Source organism: Seriola aureovittata, chromosome 12 (genome assembly GCF_021018895.1).
Source record: "Seriola aureovittata isolate HTS-2021-v1 ecotype China chromosome 12, ASM2101889v1, whole genome shotgun sequence".
Lineage (NCBI taxonomy): Eukaryota > Metazoa > Chordata > Actinopteri > Carangiformes > Carangidae > Seriola > Seriola aureovittata.
In genome coordinates, this window is record NC_079375.1 from 2,692,575 (window position 1) to 2,708,831 (window position 16,257).

The 16,257-nt window shown below is 41.4% G+C and overlaps 1 protein-coding gene across 2 annotated transcripts in view; it reads right to left on the reverse strand.

The window, feature by feature from the left end:
- efr3a (EFR3 homolog A (S. cerevisiae)) overlaps window positions 1-16,257 on the reverse strand; it is a 126,127-nt gene that overhangs the window by 76,173 nt on the left and 33,697 nt on the right. For both annotated transcript variants that reach the window (XM_056391789.1, XM_056391788.1), the window contains 3 exons: window positions 9,861-9,937; window positions 7,681-7,808; window positions 5,533-5,683 (listed from right to left, as the gene is read on the reverse strand). In XM_056391789.1, coding sequence (XP_056247764.1) covers window positions 5,533-5,683; window positions 7,681-7,808; window positions 9,861-9,937 — 356 coding nt within the window. The remainder of the gene's footprint in view (window positions 1-5,532; window positions 5,684-7,680; window positions 7,809-9,860; window positions 9,938-16,257) is intronic.

A 16,257-nucleotide genomic window follows, 5' to 3' on the forward strand; every position in this document is an offset into this window, starting at 1 on the left:
CTGCTGCCTCCCGAGTCCTGACTCAGGTAACGATAATGAAGACCTGCCGGGTCTGTTAACGGGTAGACTGGGAGGTTTTGTTTACCCTCAGTTCTTGTTTGTGCCGAACGATCATCAAAAACCTCCTCTGCAGCTGCGATTGGACTGAAGTTCAAGGTATTTACTGCAGTTTCATCTACAGTCATTAAAGCTGGACCAATCAGGTTCTTTTCAGGATCAAATAACTGTTTCATAGTGAGTCAGCTCTCCACAGCTTTTCACTTGAAGCTGGGCAGTAAATAAACATCCTTTATATCATTTCATATTATCATTTTACACAATTGAAATGTCAAAATGACTCATTCAAAGTCATTTAAATCTCCTTGTGCAGAGAGAGACCATTAGATGCAATTGAATGTATCCGAAAAAGCAAGTAAGTGGACCTTGAGTAAAGCTTATCTTCTGATAACTGCCCCCAAAGCTTTCTCTTTTATTGTCTTTAGAAAGGACCTATGACAACATCTTGTTTTGCCACATTAAATGTTTCAGTAGATGTTATTCCTTAAATGTGATGAAACCAAAACCAGCGTCACAAAACAACCTTGATTTAAGGTCTTCTTACTGGCTTTCTGCAGAAAGCTCTAACTGAAAGCTTCTACCTGCCGAAAGCTTACTTTACTTTACTTATTCTTATTTGATCAAACTGCTATTTCTACTTGTGGCTGAACCACATTGGTTTGGACCAATCAGCTTCTTGTGAGGGAGGAGCTACAGAGAAGCTTTGGTTCCTGTAAGGGTAAATTCTCCTCACAAAGACGACAACAATCTTCTACCTACATGCTGCGGATTGTTGTTGATTCCTCTTCGCCACCCTCCTACTACGTCATATGACAGACAGATGGTTCATCCAATCACCTGCCTAGAATTTTTTTTTTTTTTTTAGAAGGCACCTGTCGTTTTCTGACAAAGCCTTCCCAGATGGTTCTGAGGTAACAAACCATCTGGCACGTCAGGTCACAAGAATAACCTTTAACATGCAAAACTATATCCAAAGTTATGGAACTTGGGGGGTGGGGGGGTGGGGGGGGGGGGTGTCCCATAGCGGGTTAGTCCAGCCATGCATGTATGAAACATTTCATGTAAGATATAACACAATTCATTTTACATTTGGTCTTGCATACATTTACCAGATTGTAATGATCTATTCTGACTGTTTTTGGGTTTCTTCTAGCGGAGGTCTTTTTCTGTATCATTTCTCATCTCTTTGTAAAAAATGTGAAAAGTTTCATTTTGTCTTTTAACTGTGGGACCTGTGTCTCTAATTCCTGCACATTTCCTGGCTTTGGTAATTAAAGAGTTTCTGATTTTGGCTCTGAGCTTCAGACAAACGGCCTCGAACAGAGAAACAAAGACTTCAGTGTGGACTAATGAAGCCTCCTCTGCTGACACGTCTCCATCCATCTGTGAAAATAACTGTTGGGTACGAAAACACAAGTGAAGGCAACAGAGGCCACAGTGGAGGCAACATTACATTTACTCATTTATCAGAAGCTCTTATCCAAAGCGATTTACCAGTGAGGGACAACAAGTACAAGTACGACATCTATTCAGCAAGTTAGGGAGATCAGGTAAAGAGATGCAGTGAACGTGCGTGGGAAGTGCTAGTTAGGCACATTAGGTTCTTCAAGGACCTGCTCAGACCTGGTATTAACGTGCGTCTTCAGCGATCCTATCACAAGTGGTCAGCTCTCAGTTCGTCATTTCACACCTGACTTTAAAATGCCACTCCACGTGTGTCTCCATTGATCGGATCTCACTTCCTGCTTTATATGCAAATTAACAGGTATGCAATGTTGTTTTTAGCCAATCAGACAGACGGGTCCATTGTCGATGTGCTTGTGTGTGTGAGTTAGAAAGAGACAGCGGGGCATGGAGGGGCTGAACGAATCATTGCTCTGCTCACAGCTCCACAATGAAAAAAGGTTTCATCTGTTTGAAATGGAAAAATATTTTCCGTTCATTATGAAGCTGTGTTGGGACTAATCAGACTCTGACAGAGGACGTCAGTAGAGTAGCTGGTCCTTCAGTGTGGACCAGGACACATTCATGTTCACACTGCTAAAAGAACTGGCCACATGTGGTCCACACCACCTCCAAATGTGCTCTGAGTGATCAGATCGCCAATGCGTCCTCAATGCATCTTGGTGTGTTCACACCTGAGCTTAGAGGTGAACACTTGACGGATGCTAATACCTGGTCTGAACAGGGCCCAAGAGTTTCTTGTGGATATAAAGGGACGCTCCTGCTCCAACAGCATTCAGGGAACCACAGACTAGAACAATTTGGACTCAGATAGTCTTGTGTGCAGGGACGGCGATGTCAGGCGACACTCCTTGAAGGAACACAGTGTCAGGCGGCCATGGGTAGCCAGTGGAGGTTTGATGAGTCACAGAATGACGTGTGCCCTTTTAGGCTAACCAGATGGGCTGCTGCATTTTGGACCATCTGTTAGGGTTTCACTGTGCGGAAAGGGAGGCCTGACAGTAGAGTGAGAGATAACCGAGGCCTGGACCAAGAGCTTGGTGGCATAGTGAGTCAGGTAAGACCTGAACAGAGAGAATGTAACAGAGGAGAGATGTGAGAGTTCACTCTAAAAAAAACATTTCAAAAGCATCAAACTGGCTCACGGAATAATGAGGGAAATAAAAGAAAATGAAAGTAATCTTGTTTCCATTGTTTTTTTTCCAAGCTCTTCAAACCCAGAGCACTAACCAAGACATTTTTATGATCCAGAATCTGTACATAAATCTGATCAGGGAACTCAATGAGGAAGAAAACAGGCAGCATATTGGAAAGATAAATGAGGTACAGGTTTCCTTGGCGCAACCGTTGGCTCTATGTGCAGCACATCTGGCTCGGCAGGCTCTAAACACCTGACGTATGAACTCCCCCGTGTGTCTGACTCAGTGGCTTCATGTGTCTGAGTGTGGACTGATGAGTGCCTCTGTTATTGAGATGGAGTGGAAGAGGAGGAGGAGGAGGAGGAGGAGGAGGTACTTCTCGCTGTCGCAGGCTGCCCATTTCTGGTGATAAAGTTAACTGGCAGATGCATTTGGAGACAGCGAACGCCTGGCAGCGCAGGCAGGAGAGGAGCACTCTGCTGACACACAGTTATACTCAAGTCTCTCACACACACACACACACACACACACACACACACACACACACACACACACACACACACACACACACACACACACACACACACACCAGGTACGGTAAAATAGAAGAACTGTTGTGTTGTAATAGGGAAAAGAGTGAGATGACAGGTGATTTATGTTGCATGTTTCTAGTGAACATGTGATTCTTAGTTGAGTAGAAACATGAAACTTTCCTGGTTGAATCATCAGCACAAAGACGAATAGTTGTTGTGCTGGAAAATATCTGGAGAGAAGCCAACTGCAACTCCCAAGTTGCATTTCAGTAGCCAGCATCCAATCACAAAGTTTGTGTGTGCAGCTAACGGTGAGCTAAAGCTAATGATAATCACTGTGATTTAACTGGTTCATTAAGTTTCTGCAGTTAAAGACCTGTTCACTTTCACATTCTGCATCAGTTTAGGATGAATTTAACCACGATTTGTTCCCACGGTTACAACAAAGTGTTGAATTTGATAGAACTCAATAGCTTCAGTGGAGGTTGAGGCTCCACTGAAGCAGCTGCCATCTCTCTTTCAACCACAACCTGTTGAGCTCGATGTTGGTGTTGTTCTGAAAACATCTCAAACAAACTCATTGAACTGATGATTACAGAACAAACACACACGCTTAGTTTTCCTCTGCCACGGTGTAAAACCAAACCCAGACATTAAACGCAACATCTCAGCTTTGTAAACGGCGACATGATGAAGATGTAATTAACAGCTCTCACCGAAAGGCACAACCCCCTCTTCACCCCCCCAACCCACCCTTCAACATCCCACCTCTACTACCTGTCTCTGCATCCGCTCTCCTCCTCTGTCAGAGTCTAAATACCACACATAAATAATGCAAAAGCTTTCACATCTAAGCCCTCAGCTCGGTTTCCTGCTCAGATGAGCCGCCAACAATGGAAAGGACAAGAGGCTCAGAACAGGAGGCATGGAGGAAGGAGAGAAAAAAAAAACTTTGGGTTCACCTTCAGAAGACTTGGAAGGAGAAATGGGGCTGACATTTGCTGGCGGCTTATAGAGGCTAATAATAATTAGCGGATATGTTATAGAGCCATTTCCACTGCCAGTGTAAAAGTTAAATTACATATTTAACCACCAACATCAACCTCTGGGCTCCAGCTGAGTGATGTGTTTTATGTCTTTGTCGCGTGCGTGCGTGAATTGCAGCTTTATGTTAATGTCATTATGTCTTTAGGATCACAAGGAAAAATCTCAACATTCCTCTTCTTCTGAAGCTGCATTTAAATTTAACAACCTCCACAAATACAGAACCTAAATAATAAGTAAATACATTAAAGTATAACAGGCTGCTGTTTAACTTTATGAGCTCATATTCAGGGAGGTAATCTACTGCACAGGACTATTAGATAAACAGGAAGACACAGTCAGTTTAATAATTTGACGAGAAAAAGAGCAAAGCAGTTTTCAGGGTTTCATGCAGTGTATTACAGCAGGAAGAAGTTACACTGAAAATGAAACGAAAAATCAACCTTAAGGTAAAATGAGCAGAGGCAGCAGCCACATATTTATTAAGTGAGGCTACTGTTTACCCTATCACCTTAGAGCCTGAGCATGTTTGAAGCTGGGAAAAGAAGAAGAAACAGTGAGTTGCGGATGTGTGAGGAAAATCAGTGTTAAAAGGTCCATGTAGTCTAAAGGTAGATGTCCCTGTGTTGTTTGATTATAGATCAGGTCTAGGTTCTATATTAATACTGTAAAAGTATCAAAGCCTCAGTCCACAGAGAAATGCACACAGCCTGTATTCAGAAACTGAGCTTTTAAAGCAGCCGTCAGGACTTCCTGTAACTTTGTGATGTCACAACAAAGCAGTCACCAAGCCCCGCCCACCTGGACCGACCATCCAAACTTGCAGGATTTGGTTTCTCTGAGTGTTTACCTGAAATCTGCTATATTTTTATTGGATCACTCAGAAAACAGTCAGCCAATCAGAAGAAAAGGCTCTGAGCATCCTCTCTTCTGATTGGCTCACTGACCTGTTGTTACTAGAGCTCCAGAGAGAAGCCTGAGAGAGGAGATGTAAAACTACACTGAGATGGTTTTTGGTACTTAAAACTACAAGTATATCTTCTTATGGGTCAATGCTTCAAATAAAACACAGGAGAAGAGAAATATGGAGCTTTAAAAATGTAACTACAGGTCTGTGAACTGTGGAAATGTATGTGAATCCATGTTACAGCACATCTCAACAGACAAGCAGAAAGACACAAGCAGTGCTGATGGTCAAATCCTAACTTACAGATGGGCATGTTTAATTACATAATACGGTCTAAAGTAACCACCACGGCTAACCCCCTTCACAGCTTCTGACTAGAGCGTCTTACCGAGTTGGTTCCAAGGACCTGCAGGTCCGGCTCTCTGGACTCCAGCAGCTTGGCGACCATGTGCAGGAAACTCTCCACGAAGGGTTTAATGCTCTGAGAGTGACAGGCCATCAGCAGCTGGTCCAGAGCCTCCATGGCTATCACCACGTACCTGAGAACAAGTGATCAGGGCGCTTTAAGCTCAATCACACACAAAGTCCTTTTTTTCCCTCAGACAGGTCAGAGGTCAGGTTCATGTGTGATGCAACCAGCTATTTAGCTACTTAATTGTTATTTTCTTTGTTGGTCTTTTTAAAAAAGAAAGAGAGACACAATCTCCTTTTTAAAAATGACTAAAACAGAAGAACCATTTCACCAGAGTATTATTCTGTACTGAAGCCAACTCATTAAATTAGTGTTAATTAGCTGCTGTTGACTAAATTTGCCAGTGATTGATTTTCCCCGGCTGCTCGACTGTAAATCAGTGTCACTGCACGCTGCATTCAGCTGCTAACAGACACAACAATTTCATAAACACAAGTGTGAAAGTTCACGATTGTCTGTGCAGAAAAATGTACATTCTTCCAACATTAGTTGCTTTTGAAAATGACATTCAGTCCGACATCTGTGTTGACTCTGAAAAATCTTATCCGCCTGCTGAACTTGATAGTCACTATCACTATCAGCTGAAGTGTTTTAGCAGAACATGAACATGAACAGTGAAGATGACCTTTGACCTTTCGGATATAAAGTGTCATCACTTCATCATTTTATCCTTGTAGAAAATTTGTGTAAAATTGTGTCATAATTAGTGTATGAATTCGTGAGCCTGATTTGTGAGGCCACAGTGACCTTTGACCACCAAAACAGTTCATTCTTGAGTCCAAGTGAATGTTTGTACCAGATTTGGAGATGTTACTGAGACATCACGTTCATGAGAATGAGACTGACGACCTGAGAACATGACGTCTCCGGCCACAGCTGTCACCGTCCCGTATCTGGGTTTGATATCTTGGACGAATAAAGAGCGTGTGCTGCACATTTAATGACATGAACTTCTAGGAGCAGATTATATCAGTTTGCTCCATCTGGGAGGCGAAAGCTTTGCCAGATAAAAAAAAAAAAAAGCCTCGGGGGTTTGAGTGACCCAACGAACCCGAGCATGTGGACACGTCACTTTGTTGGACGGACGGCGTTTGTCAGACGAAGCCGCGCGGTTCTGTAACGAAACGCGGGCGAGTACAGATGGAGGAGAGAGAGAGAGAGAGAGAGAGAGAAGGGAGAGAGAGACGTTTTCTCCGTGACTGTCGGCTTCTGGGAATAAAAATCACAGCCAATTAAACACGGTTTCTGACATTATAATCACTGCATTGATTTGGTGCTGCCAGTCGTCTTTCAGAAATACATGAGGGACGTTTTTATCTTTCCACTCATTTTAAAAGCAGGAAGCGCTAAATGGTTTAAAAATTCACAGAACCCATTCTGATTAACTGATGTTTTTTGAATGCATAACATTCATTTTGCAGATGACTTTATCCAAAGCCAGTAAGAGGTATTTGGTCTGCCTATGACAGAAAGAGCCGGGGATCGACCCACTCTTCCACCTGGGCATTTTGCAGTTTGCCGTTTGGTGGTGACAAACATGAAATAAAAACCATTTGAGAGCCTAAACCTTTGGTTTTGATTGTAAATCATTCTCTTTACCCCAAGGTTCATTTCTAAAAAGAAAAATAAATAAGAAAATCAATAAACGTTAAAAAGAAGTTGAACTGAACTGAGAATGTTGACAACTGTGCTTGTTTTTCCAGCCATATCCAGTTTCAAAGGCAAAGGCTGTGATTAACAATAAAAGTCATGGGTTTAAGCTCTTAAATGGTCTTTATTTCATGTTTCTATCTAGTTCGGAGGCTGAGAAATTAAGATTTCAGCACATGTCAGGTTTTTCATAAAGCCTTGAGTTTTTAGGAGGCCGTGTTCAAACGGTGTTGAGGTGTTAGAGGACGCCTTAGATCTTCATGGGCTAACTGCAGCTGTTTCGTTCCTCTATGAGGTTGGATTTATACCACACCAACGTCAACATGATCTGAGTAAAATCCTTCCTTTCCTCATAAATAATAACTTAATCTGTGAATAACAACAGACACACAGTCGGGGTCAAAGGTTGCTCACCCATAGCGGTGTCGCACGACATCTCTGCTCAGCCTCTCGGCCAGGTACGCTCCAATCCTGTCCAGCTTCTCTGGAGCCGACACAGCATAGAAGGTCAGCTTCTCCATGTCAGATTTACTGAGTCCATCCTGGAGATTAAGAATAAAAAGAGAGGTCAACATTCATTTGCTTTAACTGTTAAAATATTCTGTCAATATATGCAAAACAGAAATGTTTAGCCTGAACCCAAGATGATGCTGCCAGGTTTGTGCAGCAACAAGGAGGGCATCCACAGTTGCAAAACTTTTGACAATGACAATGAATATTTTAATCAGTTTCAACTTCAACGAATGTACCTTTAAAATGAGAGTTATCAAAGTTCATGCATCAAGACACCATTTTCTAAACCCTGCTCGGTCTCTGATGGTGACATTAAAACTAACAGGAGCAGCAAATGGCCTGTGAATGTGTTTGATTTGGTTCTTCTGCTCTGATGACACGACTCAATCAAACCACCACAGATCACCGCTCAGGAAAATCAGAGACTGAAACTGCACATAATTAGAAATCATTCAAAACACAAGTCAGACTCAGTCATAATACATTCATTTACTTTTTCTCCTAATGAAAAAGGGAAGTACATTTTCTTGGAAACTCATGGACTGAACTTCAGCATCATTCTGTACAACAGACATGAGTGTATTGCTGCCAGGTGTCATACATAAAGAGGGGGGAGTTAATGCATCTTTCCCCTGAGTCTTTTCAGCTCCTCTGACTCTCAGCGACTGATAATTAATTTGACAAGGTCTCGACCAGTCGAGCATTTTGATTTCCCACCGCACAGGTCTGCTTACGCCACAGAGAAGATGTGGGGCTGGGACGAGAAAATAAAACAAAATGCACCGTCGCGTACGGGACAAACCCTGCTTAGTGTTTTAATTAACAGGGGTCAAGGAAGCGGGTGATAATAACTTGCTGTGGCCCAGTTATCAAAGCCATGTCAAATTTTTAATAACCTGATTCATTAGAGTCGGAAGCGTTCACGTGGCTAAGTGGTTGTCCAATTATTTTCTGTGTTGTGGCGGGGAGGGTCTCTGGTGGTGGAGGAGACGTTGGGTTCCAGCAGCACTGTGATAACGACTGGGCACCAGACACAGTGTTGATACACTGCTGAAGGTCCAGACTGTCTCCTGCATGCTGTCAGATGTTAGAACAGATTCTCAGATATTCAGATTCACTGGGATAGACCTTTTTTCTCTTTGGTAAATGTTTTTTGGGATTTTGTCCCCATCAGAGCAAAACAAAGGAGGCAGTTTGTCCATCAAAAACTTGAATCAAGATCCATTAAAACTGTAAAACTGTGGATACACATGGTCCCTAGAGGATTTACCACATTGATTTTGGTGACCACCTGACTTTTCATTAGGATCCACCATCAGGTTAAAATTCACCCTTGACCAATTATTTGGTTCAGAAGAAGTTTTCTCTAAAACTAAATTTGTACAACTTAATGCACTTCAAGTAAGATTAAAATTCATGGTCACCAGAGTTTTTCATCCAACGGATGGATGGACTTTTATTACTAATCATGAAGCACTTTGTAACTGCTGTTTTATAAATAAAGTTTATTATCATTATTATTATTATTATTATTATTATCAATGTTGAAATTGATGGTCACCAGAGGATGATCCCAATGTTGAGTTTTTCATCCAACACCGACCAGAAGACAAACTGTCATTTAACATACATAAGACACTGACAATGACATCGCAGATTTTCCAGATCACTGTCCTGCTCCCCAGAGGATGAACCTTTTAGAGTTTAACTACACCGTGGGTTTTTCTCTAGAGCCACGCTCAGTTGCACATTTTCACCCTACAAGTGGTAAAGTCCTTAAGATCAACAATGTGTTTATTATATCGCTTTCAGACTGGACGTCATGAACACTGCAGCCTCGAGAGGACACTAGTGGACCTTCCATTTAATGGTAGGTACATATGTAAAAAACACACTTGGTGGTTGACAAGGTGCATTTAAAATTCACACCTTATTTTGCCTGTATGTATAGCATTTGAAAAAGTTTAACTTTAATTTGAAAGATGCTATAATCAGAAAGAAATTCTACACATTGGGGGCTATACTGTCCCTGTGTCTTACTGTCATCTAACTGAGCATTTGCAGGGCCTGCAGGTACTTACTTTGGGGTCCTCAGGGAAGATGTTGTCCACCAGGCGTTTGTACCTCGGCCTCAGCGGCCCACAGCAGCCACACACTCCTGCAACAAACACCAGAGACGTGACCGTTAGCAGAGGTTAGCTTCCTGACATTCTGTAAGTTAGCGGCTGTCGTCGGGTCTGAAAATCCTCCAGGAGGAAAATTCACAACAGAGAAAAAAAGATGCATGAAGCCTAGACACAAGAAACTAATGACTGTAGTTACTCGGCTTTACAGCATAATGGTCCTGAAAACACTAAAAAGATCTTGAATTTGCTCCCAAAAATGCCAAGACTTAAGATACATGTCCTTATTTATTATACTGGCAGTCATAGGCATTTTTGGTGAATTTCATTGAGATCTTATTTGATATTTTTGTCTTTTCTAATTTAAATTTTTCTATTTTAGGTTTTTTGTGGCAACATTCATCATTCATCTTTCCTTGGTGCAAGAACACGATGTACATTTACATCCAGTAAAACTCAAAGTCAAACTTCCCCATGTGTGCACAGATTAGCCGAATGTTCCTTCCTGATCAGTGACTGTGACTGTCAGAGCAGTGTGTTCGGTGAAATGTCAGCGTTTTTGTGTCTGGAGGAGCAGCAGACCACAACTGAAAGGTCACAGCAGCATTCAGCTCCTCTGACAGACGATCAATGAGGGGAGCCATTTAGCATCAGAGACCAAACTTCACCCACTTCAAAACAAACATTTCAAAAGAAACACACAGAATCACAAATGGTGCCGTGATATTTACACGCTTAAATGCTTAAGATGTCAATTTATTTGGGTTAAATGAAACACTGATTTTCAGTCGATGATGTCCAAAAAAAAAAAATGGACTGTTAATAAATTTAACATAACAACAATAACTAAACTGCCTCAGAGCTTCGTCTATATTTTCCTTAAAGCTCCATATCTTCCTCTTCTCCTGTGTTGTATTTGAAGTGTTGATCCATAAGAAGATATATCAAGGTTGGATGGTGGGTCCAGGTGGGCGGGGCTTGGCTGAGAGCGGTGACTGCTTTGTTGTGACATCACAAAGTTCCAGAAGTCCTGACGGCTGGTTTTAAGGCTCAGTCTCTGAATACAGGCTGTGTGCATTTCTCTGTGGACTGAGGCTTTGATACTTTCACAGTATTAATATAGAAGCTAGACCTGATCTATAATCAAACAACATCTACCTTTGTATTATATGGACCTATAACAGCCACTATCTTTTAATTATTTTTATGCAGAAAACTGCAACCAGTTCATTGCAGGAACTGGTTGAACTTGCAGTGATTTTTGAAAATGCTAGATTATAAATCTCTGGATAGATCATAAATTTGTGGGATTGTAAAATGCAATATCACTTAATCATCAGTAAAAAAGGAAACAGTCTGTTTAAACACTGCCAATGCAGTATTAAAAGTATTAAAAACATGCTGAGTAGGCTTCCCTTGCAGGTCCACAAATCCTATGTTAACTCCATTCATCATCATTACCTATAAGAGTCACCTTTACCTGCTCAGACGAAAATTTAATTTAGTGAGGTGGGGGCGTTTATTTCCCAAGAGCCAATGTTCAGACAGTTTACATAGCTCCCAGTGCACCCATCACCTTACATAGAAACCTCTCAGGCAAAGTTAGGTCACCTTAACACCTCCAGAGTTTATTTCTTAGCTGACGTGCAGCAGAGTTTGACGGCAGCCCCCAGGAGTGTGGAGATTAATCAACTTCACAAAGGCTTGTATCAGCGGCTTGTCGCCAAGGCAACCTTTCCAGAGCTGTGGCTTTAAAGCGTTCATTATGGATTCTGCAATTACCTGCCACATGAGGGCACGCAGCGGCGGGGGGTGGGGGAAGCTGCGGCGCGAGTATTAGAGTGACCGGGACGAGTTTAATGGAATTCAGCTCCGAATGTGAAGGCAGAGGAACGTTCACAGGAAGTGACTGAAATGTGAGACAACAACGAGGCTGCGGCCGGTTCACCTGACAACGCGGTGTCACTTTACGGGACGACAATGAGGACACAGTCAGTGATGTGGAGCCACTGAAACCAGGTTTAGCCCTTTGGGAGCTGCAGACGTAGATGTGCTGACGTCACCAGCGAGTGAAGGAAAGTAGTACCTGCTGCAGTTTTTGGAAATAATGACACCGGTAAACAAGGACTGTTACAACTACAGCTGTTTGTGTGTATTTTAAACTTCACTTGAAAACTCTCATTAGGAAACAACAGCTTAGCTAGCACACAAAGTATTTATTAGCTGTTGTTATCTACTCCTTGTGATGGTTTTAAATTAAAACTAAAAAGCTATTTTGGCTATTTGTCTTGATACAAATTCAAAATCCAAAATAAAAATCAAAGGCCACTGATGAATCATGGGAGATGTGGCTTATACTTTGTCCAAACAAAGCCACTGCATTTTTCTTTTGGTTGTTTTATCCAAACACGCAAACAAACAGAACAAAGGCATCATGTTTCCCGCTGTTTCTCCTGCTCTAGTAGAAAACCATAGGTACCAAGCACCCACAGTGTTACCAGAATAAACTAAATACTAGTTAAGTAAAACTAACTATTCTAAACAAGCCAATAATATAAATAAACTAATGACTATCATGAGAGAAGATAATCAAAAAATAAAACAAATGAAAGTAATCCAAACTCAGAACAAATGCATGACTAATCAGACAAAGCAACAAACAAACTAGTAAACGGCTCCTACAGGTAAAGCCTCAGGATAATTCAAGGATCTGAATACATCAAACAATTCATTCATTCACCATAACTAAAGTGTGATTTCAGCTTATGAGCTGCTGTTATTTTTTTTTTTTTATGCGTATCTGAATTAACTGTGGTGTGATTCTGCATGGAGGAAGTGAGTCAGTTTATTTTGCGGTACAGAAGGTTCCGTACTGGACATTTTGTTGCCATGTCGACGTCACCCGTGTTGAAAACCCATCCACACTTCATCTTCAGCTTACGCTAATACGGATACACGTTTGCTAAAAATGCCAGCGTCCTACAGTTATTTTGTCTTACAGTGGGTGGTAGCAAATTTTGGCAAGAAAATATGGAAAATCTGTTGAAGTGAGCTAATTGCTTTGTGAATTGATCCAGAATCATTATATTCTTAGATAAATGAAAAAAAAAAACTTACTAAACAATTAAAAAAAAAAAAAGTAACTGGGTTGAAAACGTTTAATTTTATTTTAGGCCAAATTACACCAAAATTATGGAGAGCTGACATTTTTATTTACAACTCACTACCCTCACACTTGAGAAGGTAATCATGCATAAATGTAAACACACACACACACACACACACACACAGCAGAGTCACAGCATGTGTGTATGTAGACGTTGAAGATGAAGTGAAAACACCTGGGTGGCTGCGGCTCCTCCTGCGCGGGGCATTCAGGGACGGCAGATGGATCGGCCCGAGGACAGAGCGGGCGGAGAGGAGGGTGATGTGACAGCTTTCTATTTTCATCCTCATTACTCTGCCTCTGATTCGCTCCTCCACAGCCACTCAGGGTGAAAAGGAATCAGCCTTAATAGGAGTTTGGTTTAAGTGTCTGAATGATTGTGCGTGTGCAATTATGATATAATACCGCTTACTGCCTGAAGGTGAACTAAGCTTCTACACGGCGCCAAGAAAAATGGGTGAACCCATCTGGTAACCAAACGATCACGTTTGTGTGTGTTTCCAAAGCCCAGTGTCTGGGCAGTAACGTCGCTACCATAGACTGTCGATAAAGATGGACGTAGCCTCCATGATGTCACCCACAGGTTTCTGAAGAGTGGTTTTGAAGCTCAGAGTGAGCTGCTCCACCGTCATCATCTTGGCAGTGCCTGACTCCGCCCCTAACGCCGAAGTCTCAGCTTTTTGTGTGGAGCTGAGACGTTACTACATACCGGTTTGTGGAAAGCATACGCTCACCCACCGGCTATTTGTAAGTTTTCTCTGCTGCCATACATAGTTTGTTGCCTGAGAGGGTGGTGTTGATTATCGCTTGACAAGAGCTTCGGCCATCGTCTCATTTACAAGACAAGAGGGTATAATACGCCAGTGACTCAGTATTAGGAAGTGACGAGACAGGCCAGGGCTACCTCTTTAGCATGCTAACTTCAGTACAAATGGAAGCAAAACAAGAGGGTTGCTTTCCACAAATGGAAACAGCTGTTGGTGAGTAAAGGAATGATGTTTGATGCTGAGCTTGCAATGTTTCTTCTAGACTGGTAAGTAAGCAGTTGCTAATGCTCACGTTAGCTATGCAGCAATAATAAAACCTAGAAATAACTACGTTGATAACAATATAGAGTTATATAAAAGTTCACCCCTCATGAAGGAGGAAATTATATATAGAGACCAAAACTGTTTTTTGACCAGGCTGTAAAAATGTTTATTTCTGCTGTAAAGTTGGACATTTTAACATGGGAGTCTATGGAGACTCACTGTTGGAGCCAGACTCTAGTGGTCATTAGAGGAACTGCAGTTTTGAGAACTTCAGTGTTGGCTTCATTTTCACCCACTTGGTCGAAGAAGTAGCAGTGTTACCAGTCCAACTACATTACTCATTAGCATTATGGTAACAATGCCTACTTCTGAATCAAACAGCTTGTCAGTTAGGATGCTCTTTGATGGATCAGGTAGCGCTGTAGCTTCCATACACACTATGTTTTTACAAACATTTCTGAAGCTTTATGTAGTATTTTCAGTTTTCTGAAAACTGAAAACACTACTTTACATGAATGGATACTGAAAATAACCATTAGCTGCAGCCCTATATTACAATTACAGTATTTTTGATCATTTTACAACGCTTTGGCTTAAAGTGTAAACCAAATGCATTTCCTATGTTCCCGAATTGACTGCATTCAGCCTCGGTCAGTGTCTTTGTTTGTGTAGAGGCACCAGTGGAACGAAATGAATGACAGCGGCTCCAAATTACATTAAAAGCCATTCTGGCTAAGAGCATCATGGCTTCAATACTGTAGAAGAGGTGATGCATCAATTTGAGCGTCCAGCTATAGATCTGCAGAGACGGCTGCATAATCACAGCACAGAGAGGGCCTCCGATCGAGAGATTGTGGTGGTCACGCGGACTGATAAATTACACCCCAACACAACAAACTCAGCTGGCTGAGAAAAGGCCATTACAGAGGATCAAATCCATCATCCTGCTGCGACGAACACAAAGGCAGAGAGAAATTAATACAAATGCAGACACTTACGCAAACGCATGCTCCTGCGTGTACTGACATTTCCTTGGAAGTACGTACAAAAGCAGGAGATTCACGGACCTGAACATGTTTTACAGATAAACAGTTTACATTCACACACACACACACACACACACACACACACACTATCTCCATCTACAGTGGATTTAAATGTCTTGTTAACATCTGTTCTCATCTGAGTTGCACATTGGGTAGAGATTTTTCATCACGGAGCAGCCTGCTGCACAGCCCTGACCAGCACCTGAGTAGAGTACTAACATAATCTTTATTCTTTATTGATTCCCAGAGGAGACCTGGATGACCATGAAACACACCAAACACTGAATAAATAGACCAAGTGGAAAACTACTGAGAAACCAACAAGTAGCCTACACAACTGCTTTTACCCCTTTATGCCCTTATTTGCATTAATTATTTTTATCTCATTCTGTTGCTTTATGTTGTTTTAGTGCCTATACCCCCTTTTATTATCCTGCTTACATTGCTTACATCATCTTACTTCTTACTTTGGTCTTCCTGGTCTCAATTTACTGTATGTTGTCGGGTTCTTGTGTTGCTTGTGTTGCTTGCTTCTGCCATTGTTCTCTTGTATGTTTGTGCTTTTAGGTCAAAGCACTTTGTAAACCCTTGTTTTTAAAAATGTGCTATATAAATAAAGTAATTATCATGCTTATTATTCTTATTATTATTATCATTACCACAAAACTGAAAGGAGCCATGGTTGACTCAACCTAAAATGTACAGTTGATGTGTAACTGAATAGTTTATATTAATGTAATAACGTGGATCGTTATATTACTGCAAAAGTACAGTAATTACTGCAGTATTGGCCAACATCAGCAATGGGCATGTGTTGACTCTGAATGCTTCATTTAAGACACATTACAGGAAGTTCTTGGAAAGGAACATTTCGTCAATGTCAACAATAATCACATGGCAACGAAAAACCTAAAGATAGAACAAATGTTGAAAACTTGTATAAATACAGAAGCAAAATAAATTAAAAAAAAATAGACTGTTTGGTGGAAGTGTTTCTAAATATCATATAATACCATGCAAATTTTGCATTTGACTCAACTGTGACCCAGCGCATTGTATTATTTGTGAAATCTACCAATACTGTTGACATCAGCAGGGATAGAATCTTTTGA